Source organism: Chaetodon auriga (genome assembly GCF_051107435.1).
Source record: "Chaetodon auriga isolate fChaAug3 chromosome 23 unlocalized genomic scaffold, fChaAug3.hap1 SUPER_23_unloc_1, whole genome shotgun sequence".
In the NCBI taxonomy this organism is placed as follows: domain Eukaryota; kingdom Metazoa; phylum Chordata; class Actinopteri; order Chaetodontiformes; family Chaetodontidae; genus Chaetodon; species Chaetodon auriga.
In genome coordinates, this window is record NW_027481911.1 from 1 (window position 1) to 25,000 (window position 25,000).

The 25,000-nt window shown below is 44.8% G+C and overlaps 1 protein-coding gene across 1 annotated transcript; it reads right to left on the bottom strand.

The window, feature by feature from the left end:
• Positions 1 to 2,222: 2,222 nt before the first annotated feature.
• LOC143317611 (NLR family CARD domain-containing protein 3-like) lies at positions 2,223 to 17,134 on the bottom strand. The gene is made up of 8 exons (XM_076725702.1): positions 16,888 to 17,134; positions 16,617 to 16,715; positions 14,498 to 14,632; positions 9,596 to 11,435; positions 8,178 to 8,351; positions 4,642 to 4,815; positions 2,936 to 2,982; positions 2,223 to 2,770 (listed from the first exon to the last, which is right to left on the bottom strand). The coding sequence occupies exons 1-8, from the start codon at positions 17,132 to 17,134 to the stop codon at positions 2,223 to 2,225; spliced, it is 3,264 nt and encodes a 1,087-aa protein (XP_076581817.1).
• Between the last annotated feature and the right edge of the window lie 7,866 nt (positions 17,135 to 25,000).

Here is a 25,000-nt window from a genome sequence, read left to right on the forward strand (position 1 = left end):
CAAATGTCCTCAGCCTGTACACTTCCTGTTCAGACAGACCTCCTTTCCCTCTGCGCTTCATGTTTGACCTGACTGACTCCATGAACAGCTCTTTGTCTGGGAAATACTTCTCCACTTTCACACCTTTCACACCTGATTCAAACCTTCAAAATAAAACATTAAGACCTTTTGTCTGAAATCAATATTCAGACATTAAACAGCAGCAGAAACAGCCCGTTTGTATGAACATCGTGTCTTCAGTTGATCGATCGACTGAATTTTTGACCAAAGTTCTGCAGTTTTAAGATGAAATTTGACATTTTTCAGATCAACCTATTGAACAGAAACTTTAAATAAACACCAAATGGACCAACCTGATGATTTAAATGCAGCTTGGTTCAAAAATTCAGCACCAACAAACGACTGAGTGATTTCAGCTGTGACTGAATGAAATCAGTTTACAGTAAAGTTTGGATTAAAAGGAACAAAAGTTCATCTGATTTCATGAATGTGATCAAAGCGGAAGAGACTCACCGTGTGTTTGTGTGTTCAGGAGGCTGAAAGTGATGATGGAACGTCTGACTGAGTTTAAAGTGAGAGAATCAGCTGATCACATGATCAACGTCCTCATGACAACAGCAACAAGGACACACTGATGCACAAAAGGCACAACACACACCGACACACACAGACACACAACCTTTAAAACACACAGAGGAAGAAACACAACATTTGACAATAAAATCACACAATTTAGAAGATAAAATGTACAAAAAGTCCTAATTTAAGAAGAAAAAGTGACATTTCAAACGTTTGGAGGACAGAGCCACATCACAACACACAACAACACACAGAAATACACACAAAAACACACAGAGACTCAGTCAATACGACACTGCAGTAAAATGGTGAAAATGTGAAATATTTTGTGGAAAACATTGAGAGAGGTTTGAATTTTAGAGGAAGGTTTTGAATATTAAGCAGAGATTTTGCAGGAAAACCAGCGTTTGTTCGAGTGTTTCCTCTCAACGTTCACAGTTTTCTTCAGTGTGAAATCTGGACTCTGTGGTGTTTCCATTCATCTGACTCACTTTGATTCTTCACGTGGGCTCCCTCCTCTTCATCAGTGAGATGATGCTGCCCCCTGCTGGACTGGAAGAACTCGACAATCTGCACAGTTTCATGAAGGTGTCGGTGACTCAAAACCTGACAGGACAAAACACCTTCACTGAACTAAAGAGAGCAGCTTCATCTCAGTCTGCGCTTTGGCTTTTTGTCACACTGTGGCCAAAAGTGTGTGGACGGCTGAACTTTCACTCAGTGTGTGATTAACGTGACTGTGACACTGTGTTCATGCCTGTGCTGCCACATCAACCTCCAGTCTTCTGCGCTCAGCCTTTCCAGCAGATATTGAAGCTGCTGTTTGATCCCAGTCGGACACCAGAGCATCGCTGAGGTCCAACACTGATGTCGATGATCAGGTCTGGCTCGCAGTCAGTGCTCCAGTTAATCACCAAAGGTGTTGGATGTGGTTCCAGTCATGGCTCTGTGAAGACCAACTGAATTCTTCTACACCAAACTGCAAAAAAAAAACCCAAAAAACCCCCAAAACATTTCTTTATGGACAACAGCATCAGAAACGTTTCTCGTATCTTTCAGCTGAGTCCGGTCAGCAGTTCTGACCTGAAGAAAGACCAGAAAACACTCACAGCAACATTCAGCTTTGATTGGAACAAGATCCAGAATAAAATCAACACACAGCTGCAGGTTCAAGTCAACAGTGATTCCACAGTTTAATGATCACAGCTGTCATCATTAAAGGACAGGAAGTGGAAGAAGTTCACAAAGTAAATGTCACATTGACTGATATAAATATAACTCTATGCATTACATTAACTAACTTGGACTTCTTTCTGAAAAACAGAACTGTGTTTCCGGTAAATAGCAACAACAAAAACAGACTTGTGTATATATATTTAAAATGTTATATTTCATGCTCTTATTTTAGTAGATGTGTCATGCACCAATTTCACCAGAATAAATTCCTCGTATGTGTAAAAGCGTACTTGGCAATAAAGCTTTTTCTGATTCTGATTCTAAATGAGGAATCTTTTCAATCATTTTCAACAAAGTTCATTGATCAATTTATTCCAATAACCTGAAAGACTGATGTGACTGAGATCCTGCACAGACTCAACTGATCTGTTCAGCAGTGTTTCTCCAACAGGAGGAGACTCTCCCTCCTACAGAGGACACAGAGACACTGAGGAACCAGACCTGGACCAGAACCTGAACCCAAAGCCAGGATAAAGAGGTTCAGTGAATGTGGTGTTGAAGGTGTGGAGGTGGATCAGTGAGTCAGAGGAGACACTGTAGAAGGACAGAGTGCCAGCAGGACAGTCCACATACACTCCTACTCTGTGAGAGACAGAGGAGGAGGAGGAGGAGAAGATGGACATTGTTCTCTTATTGTGACGGACAGAGTAACGACCATGAGAGCAGAACAGACTCCAGGACTGATCATTCCATCCAAACACACACTCTGAACTGTCTCCTTTCCTTCTGATTCTTCTGTAACTCACTGATACATCAACTCCTCCTCTCCACTCGACCTCCCAGTAACAGCGACCAGTCAGACCAGTTCCACACAGCAGCTGAGGCCACCAGTCAAACCTGTCTGGATGATCAGGATATGACTGACACTCCTTCACATACGTCATCGTCCTGTTGTTGTCAGACAGTTTGATGTTTCTGTTCACTGTGTTTGTGTCCAGTTTGAGTTCACAGGAATCTAATGGAGAGAAGAAGAAAACAGCTGCAGTTATTGATCCATCATCTGTTGATTGACGGACAGTTTGATGATGACATCAGAGATGTGAATCAGTGATGTCACAGTTTGAAGATGGCTGAACGTGCTCTGCTTTGTTTTCATCAGTCAAATTAAAGACACACTTACACTTCCTCAGACCTGGTCTCAACCATCGGACTCCAGCAGGCTCCACCCTGAAAGGAGGAGGGGGGTCAGAGCAGCACCTCCTCTTTCAGCATGCAAACATGGACGTTACATCACTCTCATACACACAAACACAATATGTTGATCCGGCCTGCTTCTCCCTGCTGCCCCTAAACCTCTTCAGCTCTGCTCAGACACTGACAGCGACACTGATTCTCTCTCATCATTAAATCTGCCTTCATCAGCTCATTTCCTCATTTCAATCTGTTGCTGACTTCTATTCTAAGCTGCTTCACTCATTGATCGCTCTCTCGCTCTCCCACCTGTGATGATCAATAATCAGTCTGACTTTGTCTTCACTCGACAAACCAACAGAGCTTTAATCATTGATTATTGGACACGGTTCTCCTCGTCATGTCCCATATGTAACGATGCTTCATGTGTTCATTAGAAGTGTGAATACTGTCAATAAATTCAATATCTGAGACAAGTCATCATGACTCTGTTGTGTGGAAATCAAACTTCCTGAAGTTCACCAGAACAAGAAGAGCCACTTGATGTCTGCACATGGAAATATTTACAAGCCATGTTTGCTGTGAAGACCATGTTCAGTCCAATTGTTCTCCACTAATGAAGGAACAGTCCAGCATTTTGAGAAAAACACTTGAATGAAGCATCTCAAAAGTCCTGCTCTGTCCTGTGGTTGTCAGGTTCCAGCAGTTTGAACTAAATAGAACTGCTTTGGACTTATTGGAAGCTTGTTTTTATGTCTTTTGAGGACAAAAAGGACATTTGTCAAACTGACAGACAGTTCTTTTTCCATGCAGAGATCTGTCCAAACTGCATCAATTATGACCAACAGGTCATCATCATGTTTGTTCCTGGAGATGTTCTCCTTGAGACCTCCAACACAAATATGTCCTTTTCATGTTCGACCAGTGTTCATGTTGTGATCAAAGGACAAAGATTTCCTACAGGTGTGATTGTTCATGTCTCACTCACATCCACCATCAACCAAAAAGACAGACAACGTGTTTCCAGCTCTTCCTCCTCTTTCACACTGACTGACTGTGGCTGCAGCAGCCTCTTCATACCTGAGAGTGTCCAGTCTGCAGTGAGGATCCTCCAGTCCAGCAGACAGCAGCTTCACTCCTGAGTCTCCTGGATGATTGTAGCTCAGGTCCAGCTCTCTCAGATGGGAGGGGTTGGATCTCAGAGCTGAGGCCAGAGAAGCACAGCCTTCCTCTGTGATCAGACAGCCTGACAGCCTGCAAACACACAGAACAACACACATGGAAGATCATCTGAGGGTCCTGCTGTGTCCGTCAAATCATTGCTCTCAAAACGCAGAGATCTGACAGGATGAGCAGCATCACGTGGCAGGATTTACAACACATAATAATTGTCAACAGTTTCTGTGTTTGAGGTCAACGACTTCACACTCGACACTTCACTTCCTGAAGGTCCTCAGCGACACTTTTGTGGTAATTAATCATGACTGAATCAGGAATAAAGTGACATCCACTAATCAAAATCACATGACAACAACACAGAAATGAGGATTTCCATTTCAGCCAGACTTCATTAATAAAAGGAACATTGAGAGAAAAAAAATCTGCAAATCAATATATGTATGTGTCAAACGTGTGGACTTCTGAGGTTGAAGAAAGACGTCAACGTTTTCACAACAAACAGTAACTTGATCTGACCTGAGAGTTTCCAGTGCACAGTGTGGACTCTCCAGTCCAGCAGACAGCAGCTTCACTCCTGAATCCTGCAGGTTGTTGTTACTCAGGTCCAGCTCTCTCAGACTGGAGGACTGGGATCTGAGGACTGAGGACAGAACTTCACAGCTTCTCTCTGAGAGGTTACAGCCACTCAGTCTGAAGAACAAGAAGAAAAAGAATATTTATTTTAAAATGTTGAGTCTCTTCTCAGCGTGTGTTCAAATCTTTGCTGTTCCATCATAAACATGTTGCAGATGTTGATTCATTGTCTTCATGTCTATAAGAACACTGTCATGTGTCCTTCATGAAGGGACAGTGTCAGTCCTGAATCCAGTTCCTGAGTTTCATGTTTAAACCTGCTGGATGAAGTTTAAAGTTTCAGACTCTCGAATATGCAGTTAGAAATAAACAGGAGGCTCTGAGAGTGACTGAGTGCTGAAACAAATACATGAAGTGAACGATTTAAAGGATCAGCAGTTTTCTGCCAGCATTCCTCTCTCGTCTTATGTGCAGCAACAGTCTTGATTTTCCTCTTTTATTTTTTACATTCTTCAAAGCTCTCCATTATAACAACCTGTTCCTCTGGACTGAAGGAGGGGGGACATGATTGGTCCTTTTTGTGGTGACAAAGAGTCAAATGATGGAGCAAACGTCTCTTTTTATGGGAACGTGCACAGAGCCTGATGAAGGAAACCTGAGTTAACAAAGGAATCTGATAACCACCGTCGTGATGCCGTTATCTCTGCCTGGAGTTCATGTTTAGTTGAGGCAGCTCACACAGAGGAAGCCTGGCTTGGTCCAATTTCTTTTGTCCTTCATCCCACTGAGCTTCACATGAGACAGCCTCTGTGCTGGACTCAAACTGCTGACTCATCATCCTTCAGAATTCATGTTTCCCATGACTCAGCACTCTGATCAATAGTCAATTCATCAGATTTAATGACCCATGCTGCACTTTGTGAAACCTCACTGTCGAAAATATTCCTGCACAGATTTTAATTACAGATTCGCAAAATATTTCTACAGCGACAAAACTTTATGACACATCCGCAAACTTGAATTTGAGAGATTTTTTTCTTAATTCACACATTGAAACAAGTGCACACATTTTTCTGACATGCACAGAAAAGATGATCTACAACTGCAGACTGGGAAATTATTTCTGATCATCATTTCACAAATTCAAAATCATCAATCTGTCAGAGATCTGAAAATAGACAAAACACAGAGTGAAAGATTCAAATCCTGACATGAGAGAGACTGTTTAAACTAAATGAATCTCTAAATGTACAGAACTAACTTAAATCTGTCAACACAAACAGTAACTTGATCTGACCTGAGAGTTTCCAGTGCACAGTGTGGACTCTCCAGTCCAGCAGACAGCAGCTTCACTCCTGAACCACACAGGTTGTTGTTACTCAGGTCCAGCTCTCTCAGACTGGAGGACTGAGATCTGAGGACTGAGAACAGAACTTCACAGCTTTTCTTTGAGAGGTTACAGCCACTCAGTCTGAAGAAGAAGAAGAAGAAGAAGAAGAAGAAGAAGAACATTTATTTTCAAATGTTGAGTCTCTTCTCAGCATGTGTTCAAATCTTTGCTGTTCCATCATAAACATGTTGTAGATGTGACAATAAATCATCACTGAACCAGGAATAAACAGACATGCAGAAACCAATGTCACATGATCCAAAAAATGAGTCTGGGAGAAAATGAGGCTCATTGATATTATGAGTTTTTGTGAAATGATGTTCAGAAATAATTTCACAGCCTTCAGTCGAACATCATCTTTTGTGTACATGTGAAAAAAAAGTATGCATGAATCTGAATGTGTGAGATTGATTTAGAAAATCTCACAAATGAAAGTTTAGCTGTAGAAATATTTTTCCATGTTTGAAAAGGTTTTGTGCAAACAGATAATCTGAATATACTTCAGATATTTTCAGCAGTGAAGTTTCAGAATCTGAGAGACTGAAACAAAAATTTTCTGTCTTTGTGAGTGACACTGAAGTTTCAGCTACAAGTACACTGAGCTGGTAGGAAATAATTCACTGAGCGTCTCTCATTCCACGCAGGCGTCCATTCATTGTCCTCATGTCTGTAAGAACACAGCTGTGCTGCTGTTCCACTGACTGAAAGCTCAGAGTTGTGTGATATATTCAGAGGAACAGTTTGAGTCAGCCATAAAGGCTGTGTTCTGTGGAGCTCTGGTTGTGTCTGTGGTTGAGGCTGTCACAATCCCTCCTGATGGCCACACACATCAAGCACCACTTTGCTTCATTCTCTGGTGAGCTGGACCCAGACCCAGCTCTGAGACTGGACCAGCACCTGCCATCAGCAGTCTGTCCAGCCATTGGATGGACCCTGCAGTCGCCATCTTCCCTGATGAGTCCTTTCTCTCTGGTCAAAACAAACCCTGCCCTGCCGCATCAGTAATTTTTCCAGGCTTAGTGCGTGTGGAGGGGCAGCCGGCGGCAGGTGGTGCCGTGGACTCCGGCCTGTCCACTCTGTCCAGCCCAGAGACACTCCGTCAGCAAAGGGTGGAGCAGCACCAGGCCAGGTGGGAGGGACGATCGCTGCCTGATCTGAGGATTGGTTGTGGTCAGGATTACCCACTCAGGCCGGGTTGTGACAGGGACTGTGACAGCCAAAGAGGTCTCAGGAAAACTACAGCTCATAATCCACTGTATGACCACCACCAGCTGTTTGTTTTAAAAAACAAAAAGAGAAAAACACAACCAGAGGGCTGAACTCCAAACAGAGACCAATGGTCAGCAGGTCTGTTGAGCCGAGAACAGTTTTCAGTGTTATGAAGGCGTCTCTCTCTTAACCTGGATCGGTCTCTGTGGTAACTGATACTGCATACCTGACCTGCTCCAGATGAGGTTCTGTTCAGTTTCAGACTGAACTTTAATTCTTCTCCTGATGGTTTTCTCTATGAGGATCGAGACTCTCAGCTGAGGGAATACGTTCCGTCTGCAGACCTGCTGAGCCAGACATTCAAAGCCGTGTGACCACAGCAGAACAAACCTGACGCTTCATGTTGTTTTCAGCCACAGGAACCTTCTTGCTTTTAGCTGGTAATCAATCATTTTGTCTCTGTTTGCTTCAGGTCACATTAACACTTTAAATCTGACACAGGAGATCTTCAACACACTAAAAGAATGATGAAGGTACAGAATCTAGAGACCACTTTGGATTCTGGTTTCATGTTTGGTCCTGATTTACTGTCAGTTTCATTTGACACTGCTGGTACTGCAGCTAATAGAACAACTGATGAGTCTATTGGTATTTATCATCGGCTCGTAGTTTTCTGTCAGCATGTCTCTCTTGTCTTATTTGCAGGGACAGTTTTCATGAACCAAACATCTCTTCTTTTGGAATCTGCACAGAGGCTGATGAAGGAAACCTCAGTGAACAAATAAAGCTGTTTTGTCAAACCTACATCGTAGTTCATCCTCCAGAGCTGCACGTGATACAGTCTCTGTGCTTGTCAATACAAACAGTAACTTGATCTGACCTGAGAGTTTCCAGTGCACAGTGTGGACTCTCCAGTCCAGCAGACAGCAGATTCACTCCTGAATCCTGCAGGTTGTTGTTACTCAGGTCCAGCTCTCTCAGACTGGAGGACTGGGATCTGAGGACTGAGGACAGAACTTCACAGCTTCTCTCTGAGAGGTTACAGCCACTCAGTCTGAAGAAGAAGAAGAAAAAGAACATTTATTTTAAAATGTTGAGTCTCTTCTCAGGGTGTGTTCAAATCTTTGCTGTTCCATCAACATGTTGTAGATGTTCATTCATTGTCTTCACGTCTGTAAGAGCACAGTCATGTGTCCTTCATGAGGGGACAGTGTCAGACCTGAATCCAGTTCCTGAGTTTCATGTTAAACCTGCTGGATGAAGTTTAATGTTTTACAGACTCTCAAATGTGCAGTTAGAAATAAACAAGAGGCTCTGAGAGTGACTGAGTGCTGAAACAAATATATGAAGTGAACGATTTAAAGGATCAGCCGTTTTCTGCCAGCATTCCTCTCTCGTCTTCTGTGCAGCAACCATCTTGATTTTCCTCTTTTATTTTTTACATTCTCCAAAGCTCTCCATTATAACAACCTGTTCCTCTGGACTGAAGGAGGGGGGACATGATTGGTCCTTTTTGTGGTGACAAAGAGTCAAATGATGGAGCAAACATCTCTTTTTATGACAACGTGCACAGAGCCTGATGAAGGAAACCTTAGTTGAGGAAGGAAGGAAGGAAGCTGATAACCACCGTCGTGATGCCGTTATCTCTGCCTGGAGTTCATGTTTAGTTGAGGCAGCTCACACAGAGGAAGCCTGGCTTGGTCCAATTTGTTTTGTCCTTCATCCCACTGAGCTTCACATGAGACAACCTCTGTGCTGGACTCAAACTGCTGACTCATCGTCCTTCAGAATTCATGTTTCCAATGACTCAGCACCCTGATCAATAGTCAATTCATCAGGTTTAATGACCCATGCTGCACTTTGTGAAACCTAACTACAGAAAATATTCCTGCACAGATTTTAATTACAGATACGCAAAATATTTCTACAACTACAAAACTTTATGACACATCCGTAAACTTGAATTTGAGAGTTGTTTTTTTTTTTTAATTCACACATTCAGACAAGTGCGCACATTTTTCTGACATGCTTGATCTGACCTGAGAGTTTGCAGTGGACATTGTGGACTCTCCAGTCCAGCAGACAGCAGCTTCACTCCTGAATCCCGCAGGTTGTTGTTACTCAGGTCCAGTTCTCTCAGACTGCCGGACTGGGATCTGAGGACTGAGGACAGAACTTCACAGCTTCTCTCTGAGAGGTTACAGACACTCAGTCTGAAGAGACACAGGAAGGAAACAAACAGTAAGTTAGATATCAGAGTATTTATTGATGAAGAAACTTCACTATCTCTGTACTTACAGAGCTTTCTTGGAGACTTGGACCACTGGCAGCAGCCTCAGAAGAGCCTCCTCTGAAGCAGAGAATTTCTTCAAGTCAAATGTGTCCAGATCTTTTTCTGATGACAGTAAGATGAAGACCAGAGCTGACCACTGAGCAGGAGACAGTTTATCTGTGGAGAGTCTTCCTGAACTCAAGGACTGTTGGATCTGATCCACCAGAGAACGATCATTCAGTTCATTCAGACAGTGGAAGAGATTGATGCTTTTCTCTGCAGAAGGTGTCTCTTCAATCTTCTTCTTGATGTACTCAACTGTTACCTGATTGGTTTTTGAGTCACTTCCTGTCAGTGTCAGCAGGCCACGTAGGAGAGTCTGATTGGTCTGCAGTGACAGACCCAGGAGGAATCGGAGGAACAAGTCCAGGTGTCCATTTGGACTCTGTAAGGCCTTGTCCACTGCACTCTGGTGGAGATGTGTTAGTTCAGGTTCTCTGTCTTTGAAGACTTTTGTCAACTGGACAACAAGTTTAGACCCTGCACGTTCATGGTGGTAGAATGTTTGTTCATCTGACAGCAGATTGACTCCAGACTTGATGAAGGTCAGATGGACATGAAGAGCAGCCAGAAACTCCTGAACACTCAGATGGACGAAGCAGAAGACCTTGTCCTGGTACAGTCCTCTCTCCTCTTTGAAGATCTGTGTGAACACTCCTGAGTACACTGAGGCTGCTCTGATATTGATACCACACTCTGTCAGGTCTGATTTGTAGAAGATCAGGTTTCCTTTCTGCAGCTGCTCAAAAGCCAGTTTTCCCAGAGACTCAATCATCTTCCTGCTCTCTGGAGTCCACTGAGGATCTGACTCAGCTCCTCCATCATACTTGATGTTCTTCACTTTGGACTGAACCACCAGGAAGTGGATGTACATCTGAGTCAGGGTCTTGGGCAGCTCTCCCTCCTCTCTGGTCTTCATCACATCCTCCTGAACTGTAGCAGTGATCCAGCAGAAGACCGGGATGTGGCACATGATGTGGAGGCTTCGTGATGTCTTGATGTGGGAGATGATTCTGTTGGCCTGCTCCTTGTCTCTGAACCTCTTCCTGAAGTACTCCTCCTTCTGTTCATCAGTGAACCCTCTGACCTCTGTCACCATGTCAACACACTCAGGAGGGATCTGATTGGCTGCTGCAGGTCGTGTGGTTATCCAGAGGCGAGCAGAGGGAAGCAGGTTCCTCCTGATGAGGTTTGTCAGCAGCACATCCACTGAGGTGGACTTTGTAACATTAGTCAGGATCTCATTGTTGTGGAAGTCCAGAGGAAGTCGACACTCATCCAGACCGTCAAGGATGAACAAAACCCTGAACTCTTCAAACCTGCAGATTCCTGCTTCTTTGGTTTCAGGAAAGAAGTGATGAACAAGTTCCACCAAGCTGAACTTTTTCTCTCTCAACACATTCAGCTCTCTGAAAGTGAATGGAAACATGAACTGTATGTCCTGGTGGGCTTTGTCTTCAGCCCAGTCCAGAGTGAACTTCTGTGTCAAGACTGTCTTTCCAATGCCAGCCACTCCCTTTGTCATCACTGTTCTGATTGGTTCATCTCGTCCAGGTGAGGGTTTAAAGATGTCTTCACATCTGATTGTGGTTTCTGGTCCGTGTGGTTTCCTGGATGCTATTTCAATCTGTCTGACCTCATGTTCATCATTGACCTGTCCAGTCCCTCCCTCTGTGATGAAGAGCTCTGTGTAGATCTGATTCAGGAGGGTCCGCTTTCCTGCTTTAGCAATCCCCTCAAACACACACTGGAACTTCTCCTTCAGGTTAGATTTAAGTTGACGCCGACAAACTGGAGCAAAAAGTTCTGAATGAAGACACAACAAATAAATCAATAAGTGATTGATAAAGTTCAGATCAGAATTTAATGTCCTTGTCTGAACATATTTTGGTCCATTTGTTGAGACATCAGTGAATGTTCCAGTGATCAAGCAGTTAAACCTCTAGAAAAATCCTCTTACTGCTCTGCAGACACTCAGCCAGCTCCTCCTCCTTCATTCTCCTCAGGAAGTGCTGTGTGATCTTCAGAAATGCCTCTCTGCTGCTCCTCCTCTGCTCTTTATAATCATACTCATCCTCCCCCTGACTCTCTAAGCATTCTGGGTCATCTGGACTCAGAACCATCTTGATCTTCTTCAGCTCGTTCCTCACAAAAGAGACAATGTTCTCCTCCAGCAGCTGGAACAGAAGTTTATATGAATGACACAAACTGAAATCATGGAAGCAAACATCAGATCCATGTTGGACAGACTGACGGTCCACTGGTCTAAAAAGTGCAGCGTGGAGATTATTGTGAACAGAATAGATGTGAAAGCAGCTGTTGTACATGTACAGACCATAAATATGGAGTCCAGGTGGGTTTGATGCTGCTGGGCAGACTGAGCACTGGGAACCTCTGAGCTCTCCTGGTCGACTCTGTGGAGGAATCATGAAGTATTAGCTCACAATCTCGGTCTCTCATCCACCTCCGATCACTCAGCTGCAGTGGTTTTTCCGCTCTCACTCCCTCTGCTCCACTCTACCTGCCAGCCGCGCCCACCTCATCAGCTCTACTCTGCTCACCTGCCGACACAGCTGCAGCTCATCATAATCAGCCCTGCATATAATCCTCTCCAGCACTCTCACTCGTTGCCAGATTGTTCTTCTGCAGTATGTGAGACTTTCCAGCGTTATCCTGCTTGATCACCCGTTCCCGACCTGCTCTCCTCGTCTGCCTCCTGGTAGATTTACCTGCCTTCCGTCCCTGACCTCGTGCTCTGTCTCAGCGTTTCTGTTGTCTGACTGCTCTGTTGGAAACGATTCATCCGCCTGGCTTTGGCTTTCCTCTTGCCTGCTCCCCATCGGTACTTCTGCTTCCGTGGACTGCTCATCTGGCTTCGACCCCCCCGCCTGCCTCCGACTACTCCGCTGCTCTCCCCTTGCCGGCACCGCTGCTCGATCAGCTGTTTCTTCGGCTGCAGAGCTTCCTCCTCGTCATCAGCGGCTGTAGTAAGCTACTTCTCTTTTCCTCGCTTGAGCCCCCAGAGACATTGTGAGAACTCTCAGCCCGGAGAACGAACTTAATTCCGAGTTACTAACTCTGCTCCATACCTTGTTTCCTGTGGTCAAAAAAAAGGTCATTGCCAACTGTTCCTGCTCTCTGTTGTACTGCATTTGGGTCCAAAACACGCCTGTTTCACTCACATCATCTCCGTCCACACAGAGACAAACACCAGCTGAAAGTCCTTTGAGCTGAAGTATTGATTCCAACATTGAATCAGAAGGTTTCCAGTGACATTAAAGTGTTGCTCGTACTGCTGATCCCACCGTGAATCAACAGTCCAGTCTGCATTTCTGTGCAGCTTTCACTTTACTGTGTTGGTTCACCAGCTTGTCTGGTTGAGTCCCTCCAGTTCTCATTGACCCCTATAATACTGTGGACAGCATCACACAGCTCACACAAGCTAACTGGATGCTACCTGTCCAGCACAAATTGGCACAAAGAGGCACAACTCCAGCCTGATGTGAGGCGCCATGATGCCGCCGTCAGTGTCGTTCCTGACTTTGTGAATCCATCAGCAGCATCAATCACAAACAGACTGTGTGTTTCCTCAGACTCTCTGTGTTGCTTCATTCTGTGTTTCACAGCAGCTGATCTCAGTCCAGCTGTTATCACTGACATGTTTGTGTTTGTGTTGTCACATGACATGAAAACCACAACATGTTGATTTCATGGAGGAACTCAGTGGAATCAGGGTTAGCCTTCGTTAGCATCTGTTAGCCTCAATCAAGTCACTGTTTGATACTCATGCAGTCATCAGTCAGAAGGTGTGTGTGGAGGAAATGTTCAACTGGAGTCAAGAGTTGAAGACTGGTTATACTGGGCAGCTTCCACATGTGAGGATATAAACGAATGAGAAGAAGAACGATGCTGAAAATAAACAGGTTTAAAAAACTTCTCTGGATAAATAACAGTTCAAACAAGAATCTATAATATTTTGATGTTATTAACAGTTTACCTCTTTGCAGCAGACGGTCGATCTACTTTAAAATTAAGGAGGCGATCATTTGACCGGTCACTCTTCAAGGACACACAGCTGGGTCCAGGTCCAGGTTTAGGTCCAGGTCCATCAGAGGCTGGTCTCCCATAGATCCTGTCAGACACAAAGGAAGACCACCAGGGATGGAAATGGACTTTTTCTTCTTCAGACTCAGAAGCTGCTGGAGAAACTAGCAGCTATCAACAAGAAAAGGATCAACACACCAAAGTTCAATCAAACATGAAGCTGAATGATTTCAGTTTGTGGATCATCGCTTCATTTGTCCATCAAATCTTGGACCAAAGCAGGACTCAACGGACTGATTTCTGAGCAGATTTTACTGTGATTGACAGACAACAAACTAAACTGTGGAGTCCATCAGCACCGACTCTGTTGGTCTGTTTTCTAACGTTTGTATCACGAGACTCAGCACAAATATCCTGACTGTTATTTAGAGACGATGGTCAGTGAAGCATTTTAGTCCAACATTCAAAGAGGAAGTTTGATGGTAAAGAGACTTTGGAAGGTCCCCACTGGATTTGTGCTGATATTGTCCTCAGCTTTCAGCTTCCACATGTGGACATGTCAGTGCTGTTTAGGGACAGACTGGACAAATGTCCTTTAACACTAATCTAGCTCTAACCTTCATCATTATTCTAATACAACATGAACATTAGTAGGACAACTGGTCAGACTGGATTTAATGAGCACAAACATCAGCAGTGGACAACATGAGAAGGACATATGGACATTTCAGGTCAAATTGTCCAACACGAGTTTAATACTGAGAACAACTTACTGTCTGTCAGAGACATGTTGCTGTTTAAAAGAAATGGGGAAATCCATTGACCGGTCGCTCCTGAAGGACACACAGCTGGGTCCAGGTCCAGGCTCAGATCCAGTTCCAGGTCCAGGTCCAGGTCCAGGTCCAGGTCCAAGTCCAGGCCCAGGTCGAGGTGAGGCTGGTGGGTCCTGCTGCTCTGGCCTTCAACACAACACACACAGAGCTTTGAGTGTGAATAATGATGGTGGAGAGATTCGAGTGCTCTGACATGGAGACGAGTCCTAGACAGTGAGAGATCCTGGTTTCACCTCTGAGCTTCGGTCTGGCCGTCATCGTCCCCACACAGACTGGTTTTAGAGGGACGGACTCCCTCCTCTCTGTCCTCACACCGATTCATGCTGCTGAACTCACGTCAGCTCACACACACTTTGATCTGGAGAGGAAACACAAATCATTCATGTGCACATCAGCTGAAATCATCCTTTCATGGTTTCTCCTGTCCAAATATCAGCTGCTCCTCCTCTGATTGGCTGTTATCTCGTCTTTCATATCAGTGTCAGCTGAGTGCAGTCAGACAGCAGTGTGAGGCCGAGCTGCTGTACTTCTGTCAGTCCACTAGATGCCGCCATGAAGCTGCAGTGAAGTGAACACACACTTGATGCCTGGACGACCGTTGACATCCACTGACACACACTGACTGAATCTGACAGGAAGCTTCAGTTTGTGGAATATTCAGTAAATTCAACATGACTGAAAGTTTCTTTATGCCTGAATGATCCTCGATCATCGATAAGTGAAGGAGAAAGTCAAATATTTACACAGGAGAAATATAAAATTGCAGAAATATTCAAGGAAAGTACAAATACTTCCAGAATGTACTTCTTCATAACATTACTTCAGTAAGCTAGTTACTTTCCACCACTGAGAGATCCTTTCAAAATAAAAGCCTGTCTCAATCAAGCCCTCTCAGGTCATATTAAAAGAGGAATCTATGATTGATTCTTGATCACATTGAAGCACAAAGTGAGAAAAAGCAGCAACATTCATTACTGTTGGAGGAGAGTTCAGAGCTCTGACAGCTCATTTAGTGACACAGTTACAGATTGAATTGAGAAATAAAAGGTTTCAGCTCCTCACAGCCCTCTGAATGCTCCTTCCTGCTGTCTCCACATCAACTACTGAGGATCAACTCGCTCTGCTTCTGCTCTTATTCCAGCGTTTACACTCACAAACATCCACACAACATGGCTGATGTTTTTAACAGAGCTGCTTTCAGCTCCTTCGTCCAGAGTTCACAGTTAAACTCAGAGTTTGGAGAAACGATGGACAGAGCTGCAGATCGATGCCGTTTGTGCTGAAGCTAAGCTAACGACAGCTTGAGTAAAAAACACCTGAAACGAGTTACTTTACCTTCAGCTGGAGCTTCAGAGGAGAAAACAAACTGTGACACACCGAAGGCAGGAAGTGAAAGTAAAGTTCAGACAGGAAGCAGCAGAGAGAGAGAGAGAGAGAGAGAGAGAGAGAGAGAGATCTGATTTTGATTTTTAAACCAATGTTTATCTTTTTGTTCTCTGTATAAAGTCTTTATTCATGACATTTTACATCAACATGTTTCTTTCCAGAGGTGTTACTGTCACATCAGCACATGATCAAAGATGATTTGTCCCTCTGTCCCCCGATAACCCCACACCACCTGGAAACTGTCCAGGTCCTGAGCAGCTCTGTAAAAGCTGAACTCAGCAGTCTGGACTTCACCATTCTCACAAACACAGTAACCACATCAACATTCAAGGCTTCCTCCACCATCCTCCTCCAGCTCACACACACCGCCATCACCTCCTAAGACAAAGTCCAGTACCTGACATTTGTTCTTTCTTTGGCGAGTGTACTTAAAACCAAAGATAAAAACCTGCTGCGTAAAAACTTCTCCTCATCTGCTAAAAAAGGCCTCCAGCAGCACAAACAGAGCCCTAAGATGAATGCACTGAGAAGCAGTGAAACACCGTCTCTCTGGCTGCAGGGGGGACATTTGTCCTCTACGGCAGCGTTGACCACAGAGATGAAGGAGTTCACTGCCACGACGCCATGGAGGATCCTCCACTGCAAGTCTGCCTGTTTCCTTGTCAAAGGAGGTTTGTATAAAGACCTTTATGCAGGTTTAAAGTCAGGGTTTAAACTGCAGTACGTCCTCCACAGGGCGTCACTACGCCCGTTTTGCTCTGGTTCAAGGACTTTACCGGCAGTTTGTATAGTGACTGCCCTGAGGCGTCCTCCAGAGCAACACCTGCAGGGTCAACAGGGTCCAGCAGAGGACCAGAACAGTTTTTAAAACCAGTGAACAGTCTGACGAGAAGCCAGTGCAGCAGGGTCGTCCAACCCAGGTCAGGTCACCTCCACCACCTGGCTCAGAGTGGAATCTCCTGCAGTATGAAGTGCTCTGTGCAGAGTTGGTCCACCCGTGCTGGGACCGTTCAATTGTCCTCCATGCAGCACAAGTTCTTGCAGGAGCCAGCACAGAGAGTCGACCTGCTCCTGCCTCTGCTTTCTCGGTAGAGACCACGCTGTAAAAACACTTCTGTAGAAGGCTGGCAGAGGTGAGGTGTTCAGCTTGCTGGAGTCCATCAGAAACAGAGGCAGGCCCAGTCCCAGACCACCACACTGCTTCAGGATGCAACAGGATGCTGCTCTCCACACCAGGTCCATGGGTCTAGTGAGCAGTCTCTGGATGAATTAGAGGTGGAAAGCAGCTCCCCTGCTGGCCAGATGGACTAGACCCTGTCCACCTTCCTCCTTAGGAAGGATCAGGACACTCTGAGGGACCCAGTCTAACCTGTCCCAAAAGAAATCTACTAAAATTCTCTGAATTTGTGATAGAAGAGAAGCTGGAGGATCAACAGAGGCCAACCGATGCCACAGAGCAGAAGACACCAGATTGTTAATGACCAGAAAACAGCCTCTGTAAGACATTTTGGGTAAAATCCACTTCCACTTCATGAGCTGACCTTTGACCTTTTCTAAAACTTCGTCCCAGTTTTTCTGTAAAAACGTGTTGTTGCCCAGAAAGACTCCAAGATACTTTTGCCCCCCCCCTTCTTCCAGACGTGCCCTTCCAGGTAGCCTGAGCCGATCTCCCAGCCTGTCCCCCACCATGACCGCCTTAGTCTTCCCCCAGTTTGCTTTGGCTGATGATACGGAAGTGAACAGGTTGACTGTATTCACGTATCGATGTCTCTCTGCGTGTTGACCAGGATGATGACATCGTCTGCGTACGCTGACAGTTTAAAGAGACGTCACAGTCAGCTAAACGAACACCACTCATATCACGTCTCAGCATCTGAAGCAGAGGCTTGATGGCTAATGAGTAGAGCATGCCGGACAAAGAGCAGCCCTGTCTGACCCCCCCTCTGAACACTAAAAGACCTCCATTAATTTTCAGAACACTCGCAATGTCACTGCACAGAACCTGGATCTCAAAAAATTTGAATATCATGGAAAAGTTCATGTTTTCTTGTCATTTAATTCAGACAGTGAAAACCTCACATATTTTAAATTTATTACACATAGATTGAAATATTTATAGCCTTTCTTGTTTTAATTTTGATAATTATGGCTTACAACTCATGAAAATCAAAAATCCAGCATCTCAACATATTAGAATATTTCAATCAATCAATCAATCAAACTTTATTTGTATAGCACCTTTCATACATAAAAATGCAACACAAGGTGCTTGACAAAGGATAAAAACATGATAAAATGAACACAACCACAAATACATACACCCACCCATGATAGTGCAAAATAGTACGCAACCACACAACCACACACACACACACACACACACACACACACACACACACACACACCCCAACGTAGCTGTTGGTATAATGACATGGCAGGGCACTGAGGAATCAAGAGAGGAAAAAACCACCCATGGGGAGCTCATCCACACTGCAAGGGGTCACAGCCCACAGGGAGCGCCACCGTAGCAGAGACCCCCGACCCAGATAGACCGGGATGGACTCCACACACAGGGCAGAGCCCCCCAGTCCTCCGGGCCCAAGGAGTCCCCAGGACGACGCCCCAGTGGGCAGGCCAGACACACCTCCCAGCGTGGAGGCCCCCCATGAGGAGACACTGGAGCTAAAACATAAAAGACAATGGAATAAAAAGACCTGCTAAAAGACAATGGAATAAGAGACCTAAGACCTAAAGTAAAATCGCCTAAAGGCTAAAGACAATAGGCTAGGATAAAACAGGTCTGAATTAAAAGAGTAAAAGTAATCAATTAAAAGCCAAACTAAAAAGGTGAGTCTTGAGCCTCCTCTTAAAAACACCAACGGTCTCTGCGGTCCTGATGCCCTCCGGCAGGCTGTTCCAAAGCCTCGGACCATAATGGCTGAATGCCGCCTCCCCGTGGGTTTTGGTCCGGACCCTTGGAACAATTAAGAGGCCAGTGCCAGAGGGCCTCAGGTTCCGCGAGGGCTGGTATGGTAAAAGCAGTTCAGACAAATAAGATGGCCCAAGACCGTTAAGACACTTAAAAACTAATAAAAGCACCTTAAAATCGATCCTGAAACACACGGGGAGCCAATGTAGCGATTCTAGAACTGGTGTAATGTGCTCCCGCCCTCTGGTCCTCGTCAGCACATGTGCGGCTGAGTTCTGGAGTAATTGCAAGTTATTGATAGTCTTTTTGGGAAGACCAGAGAGCAGGGCATTACAATAATCTAGACGGCAAGAGATAAAAGCATGCAGCAGTACCTCCGTGTTAGCCTGAGAGAGAAACGGGCGGACTCTGGCTATATTTTTAAGGTGGTAAAAACCTATCTTTGTTACATTTTTAATATGAGGAATAAAACTGAGCTCAGAGTCGAAAATGATGCCCAGGTTCTTAACGGATTGTGAGGGTATAAAACCTTGGAGTTTTGGTAAAAGTGTCTCTCTCTGGGCTTCAGGACCAATAACTAAAACCTCTGTTTTATCCTGGTTGAGCTGTAGGAAGTTCTCTGCCATCCATGACTTGATGTCTAAAATACAGTTTAAAAGGGTATCAATAGGCCCCGTGTCATCAGGAGACACGGCAATGTAAAGCTGTGTATCATCAGCATAACTGTGGAAGCTGATGCCGTGTCTCCTGATGACATCCCCAAGGGGAAGCATGTAAAGATTAAAAAGTACTGGGGCTAAAATTGACCCTTGGGGCACCCCACACTTCATTTCACGGGTTCCAGAGGAACATGCATCCAAACTTACATAGAAACAGCGGTCTGTGAGATACGAGTAAAACCAATTAAAAACAGTACCAGAGAGGCCTACCAGGTTTCTGAGTCTGTTTAATAAAATGTGGTGATCTACTGTATCAAAGGCAGCACTTAGATCCAGTAGCACCAGGACTGTGAGTTTTTGTGAGTCTGCGTTACACCTGATATCATTTAAAATCTTTAAAAGGGCTGTCTCGGTACTGTGGTTCACTCTAAAACCAGACTGATATTTCTCTAAAATGTTATTAGTAGTTAAGAAATAACTTAGTTGGTTAAAGACCAGCTTTTCTAAAATCTTACTTAAAAAGGGTAAGTTGGATACAGGTCTGTAGTTATTAAGAATGCTGGGGTCTAAATTGCTCTTCTTCAGGAGGGGCCTCACCACTGCCGTTTTGAAGGCAGCAGGGAAGACACCCGTCTGAAGAGAGCAATTCACTATATTTAAAATCTGTTCCTCGAAGAATCCATAAAATGTCATTAAAAGTGATGTGGGAATTGGATCTAAAAGGCAGGTTGTTGGGTTTACCTGGGAGAAAACTCGACCAAGTGTCCTCGCATCGACCAGGGCAAAACTCTCCAGTGTTTCCTCGGATAAAGTCGACTGTCCAGATGTGTTAAAAGTTACGTTCTGATGTGATACAAGGCTGGATCTGATGTCTTCGATTTTACTTCTGAAGTGGTCTGCAAAGTCCTTGCAGAGGGCGTCCGTTGGTGTCTCTGGGGATTTTTTAAAATTGGTGTTAGTTAAAAGATCGAAGGTGGAGAAAAGAAATTTTGGGTTGTTTTTGTTATCTGAGATGAGATTTGAGATTTGTGTGAGATTTTCACCTCGTACCCCTCTGGCTGTTCCATGTAAATCTCACATTCTATTGGTGCATTTAAGTAGGCTGTTTTTACATCCATTTGCTGCAAAATCAAATTTTCTTGTGCTGTTTTCTGCATCAGCACTCTGATACTAGTCAAGTTAGCTGTAGGAGAAGATGTCTCCTCATCATCTACACCCATCTTTTGACTGTATCCCTTAGCAACATATCGGGCCTTGTATTTCTCAGATCCATCAAGATTGTTTTTAATAGCATACACCCATCTACCCCCCACTGCTTTCTTTCTGGACTTGATCAGTCTCGTCATCAGACACATATTTAGACATTCTACAATCTGTGTATCTGTCTGGCATCCTTCTCTCTCTCGAAGGGTAACACCTGGGCTCAGGCTCACACTTGACCTCTAATGGCTGTGGTTGGTGGTGGCTCACTCCAGGCTGGTGGCTCACTTCAGGATTATGTTCTAGTGAGACATGGTGATCTGGACTTTTGGACTTGTACTGTACAAAGTCATCTACAGGTGTTAAGTTAGTCTGTGTCTGCTGCCCTACACTTGTTTTAGCCACAAATTTTACCACCCTGCACTTCTGCACTTTTTTAGTGTCAGGAAAGTAGACAATGTATGCTGGACTGTTTTTGTCATACCCGATGAAAACACCCTTTTCACACCTTGGATCTAATTTTCTTTTGTCTTGTTTTTAAGCAAAACACTCCAACCCAAACCTCTGCGTTCTAGACAGGTTCGGCTGTCTGCCTGTCAGTGCTTGGATTGGTGTCTGCTTTGTGCGTTTATTAAAACATCTGTTCCTCTCCACAGCAGCAGTCTGGACTGCATAAGTCCACAGTTGTTTTGGCAGATTACTTTCAATCAACATGCACCGTGCCATATCAAGAAGTGTGCGCTAATTGCGCTCAGCAGTGCCATTCTGGTGAGGAGAGTAAGGTGCTGATGTCTCATGTCTAATCCCATGTTTAATGAGTAGAGCCTGGTAACCTTTTCCTGTGTATTCAGAACCATTGTCAGATCTGAAACACTTGATCTTGCCGTATGGGGCTGTGTCAGCCAGAAACTTCTCTGTAGCTTTTTAAGAAATACACAAACATTGTACTGGAAAAGTCATCAGTGAATGAAAGTGCATATCTGTGACCATCTCTGGACTCTGGGTGGATCGGTCCGGCCACATCTGTGCGTACTAGCTCTGGAGGTGTTTTAGCTCTTGTATCAGGGTCTCTGTTTCTGGTTTGGAAAAATTTGCCCAGAGTGCACACTTCACAATGTGGAGGTTTGTTTGTTGGACCTTTAAATTTAATGCCATCAACAACACTTTGTAACCTCTGAATGTCATCATAGTTGCAGTGCCCCAGAATCTCATGCCATGTCTGCATATCAAAACATCCCCTGCATTGGTCATCACATTCATCATCATCATTATTTACTGTGTGAAAATAATATGATCTGTCATGTACCTGAATGTGTTTCGTACCGTCTCTGTGGATCAGAACGTCCTTCCCTTTCTTGAAGATCACGGTGGCTCCGCTGGCTGTGGCTGCTTTCACCGAGAAAATAGGATGGGATGTACAGAGCTGCCTCAGCGTGGTGTTCAGATGTCTGCCTCTGCTGTCAATCAGACAGACCTCGGCATCGCTGCGGCGCTCTGCCACCCCCTTGCACCTCGTGCTATCAGCCAGCTCCACGCAGTGTGTCTCAGCCTGGAACTCCTCATCAAACCTCAACCATCAAACCTGAACTTGGCGAGATCTGTGATGATATGCGATGTTGCCCCGTAGTCGACCCCCCCGGAGACATTGCATGCGTCGTCTTGGTCTCTGCGCTGTTTCCTTCTGCAGGTGGTGTCCTGGTGTGTGGTGCTCCTGCAATGACTGCACCACAACTGTCGCTGGCAGGCTCTGGCCAGGTGTCCCTTCGGGCCGCATTTGAAGCACGCCAGGTCCGCTGCTGCCCTCTCTGCTCCCCGGTCACCTGCGCTGGCAGGTCTCCCTCTCTGCTGCTGCATGCGCGCCTTCATCACGTCGTCATCTGTTGCTGCAGCCCGCATCTTCTCTGTGTCCTTGTAGCTGCGTAGCTTTGTTTTAAACTCTGCAAAAGATACGTTCTCAGCACACTGTGTAATATGAACCGCAAATGGTTTGAAGGACTCAGGCAGCCCCTTCAGAACCATAACGTCACTTTACGTTTCTCCAACATTTCTCAAAGCTGTGATTGTGATCTCAGCGCGGATCACGTGTTCAGTCACACTTTCACTGTCTGACTTTTGAAGTGATGTCAGTTCTGTATAAAGGTTGATTATGCGTGGCTTTCCTTTACCTTGTGAATAGTCCCTTAAAATCTTCAGAGCTTCTCGGCTGTCATCTGCTACTTTTGTCATCAAAGCCTCGGCATTCTTGGCTGCATCCACTAGCAGCTCCTCTGCGTCTTCCGTGTCGGTGTCATTTAAAACAGTGTTTTTCAGGCCCTGCAGACGATGGCGGCCCAAAAACTTCTTCTCCCATAGTTCGTAATTCTTTTCATCTCCGTCAAATAGGAGCCGAGACCAGCGGCTTGTGTCTGCGATTCTTCTGCTCATGGTGCTAACAGCATCTAATCATCACACACGGTGGAAACACACTAAAACTGTCTGTGGATTACTCTGGGCCCATAACCTGTTGACAGAGTAGGGCTATACAGTAGCACAGCATTGTCAACCCAGAAGTCAGAGAAAAAGCACCGTATACAAGGAGAAATGAATCGGAGACGCTCTGCTGTTTCCCAGGTCACCTCCACACAACTGAACTCAGCTGCGGGTGCGAGACTTTTATTAAACACGCCCACAATGGATATCAGACAGCTGCAATCAATCAGTCCTCAATCAACTCAAACACTCAATAAACATAACATTAAGTTTGCCCATCATAAACACAAAATAATAAATGAACATTTAATAATTGGGAGCACCGACTCAACATATGCACATAGAAGTAATCACTCACTTAAAATTGGGGATTGGATTGCAAGTCATGTGTGCATGTACCTTTGCCTTTTTCCTCTCCAAAGTCCTTAAAGGCCAAGCCCTTCCAATTCTGCTCAGCGACTGAGCGGATGAGGAGATTGTTGTCCTCAATTTGTTGTTGAGGGGGAACCCCGGCCTTCACAAGGTCATAGACAGTGGGTCTGTTTGATGTCCACGCTGTCTCCTTGTCCAGTGTCTTCTGTATTCGGGCTGCATGAGTGGGGTTGCCTTTCCTGTCAATGGAATGAGCTGTATGATGGAGTACAAAAAGGTGAGTGAGTAGCATAACAGCTATAAATATATATGTGTGTGTGTGTGTGTGTGTGTGTGTGTGTGTGTGTGTGTGTGTGCATGCGTGTGTGTATGTATTTATATACATGCACACCTCAGAAAAGGTGTGCATGGAAGAAAAATGATGCAATACAGCTGCCTCCATTAACAAGACATGCACAATGCTTACACAGTATGTATTGACTCCACTGCCTAAGTTGGAGATCCCTCCACTTGTGGTAGTAAGGCCGGTAGTGTAGAAAACCAGCCTTTGTACATTGGTCTTTTAAAGGCGGGTCACCAGTCAGTGTTACAGGGAAGGCCCTGCAATAAGCATCCCAGACTATGAATCCTCAACTCTGAAGGCGAAGGCATAGGCTGACACAAGAAGCTGGATCTTCGCAATACTCCTCGAGCTCTGAGAAGTCCCACACTCTGCCCTCTCTGGCAAATAAGTTCTGGGAGGCAATTGCTCTGGATGCCTCTTGCTCCCTTTCCTCTTGTGTGTTGGTTTTCATACACACCCTCTTCAGATGCGTTGGGTGGTGGCCTATGATGTTTTGTAACCCGAAATGTCCGACCAACACATCACTAATTCCTCTGTCTGTTCCACTGTTATAATAAATAGCGGCGCAACTTGGTGGCCGTTATCCTGCTGATTTTGTGTGAGGATGTCAACAGGTTGAAATGCCTGAAATGTCTAATTTCACATAAAAATGCATTAAGACACACAGAATATGCTTAAAATGTCGACTTTTTGAAGAGCTGACGGGGCCGCATCTTACCTTTCCATCTTCCAACTCCTTCTGGAAAGTTTTAGCCCACCCTACACAGCATCACTTGTTGATCACGCACCCTCTTAGCCAACATGGGACATGGGACCAAGACTGGCGTGTTCAGCGCCCCCGAATTAGGGGGCGCACATTTATGCCATTGATGTGTTGTTGATGTGTGTTTGTGTTTGTGTAGGTGTGAGTGCAGCTGCTTATGCACACTGGAGCAGGTCCCTGCTCACACAGGGACGACAAAGGATCCAAGGTAGGTGAAACAGTAGGTAAGAGTAAACTGTTTATTGATGAATGCATGTTTTTATTGTTGTTGTTTGTGAATAAACTAAATTGCTAGACAGAATAGTTGTGTTAGACATGGCGTATTATTTTTATTATTAGGAGATCAATGTAATTATCAAAACAACAGAGAATA

What these genes read in the sequence shown, in the direction of transcription:
- LOC143317611 (XM_076725702.1), bottom strand. Translation starts at nt 17,134, where the DNA reads ATGGACCTGGTGTGGAGAGCAGCATCCTGTTGCATCCTGAAGCAGTGT. An exon ending in CAAGTCTCCAAGAAAGCTCT is followed by an intron (nt 8,352 to 9,595) that starts GTAAGTACAGAG and finishes CTTCTTCTTCAG; the next exon opens with ACTGAGTGGCTGTAACCTCT. An exon ending in GAGACCAGGTCTGAGGAAGT is followed by an intron (nt 2,771 to 2,935) that starts GTAAGTGTGTCT and finishes TCTCTCCATTAG; the next exon opens with ATTCCTGTGAACTCAAACTG.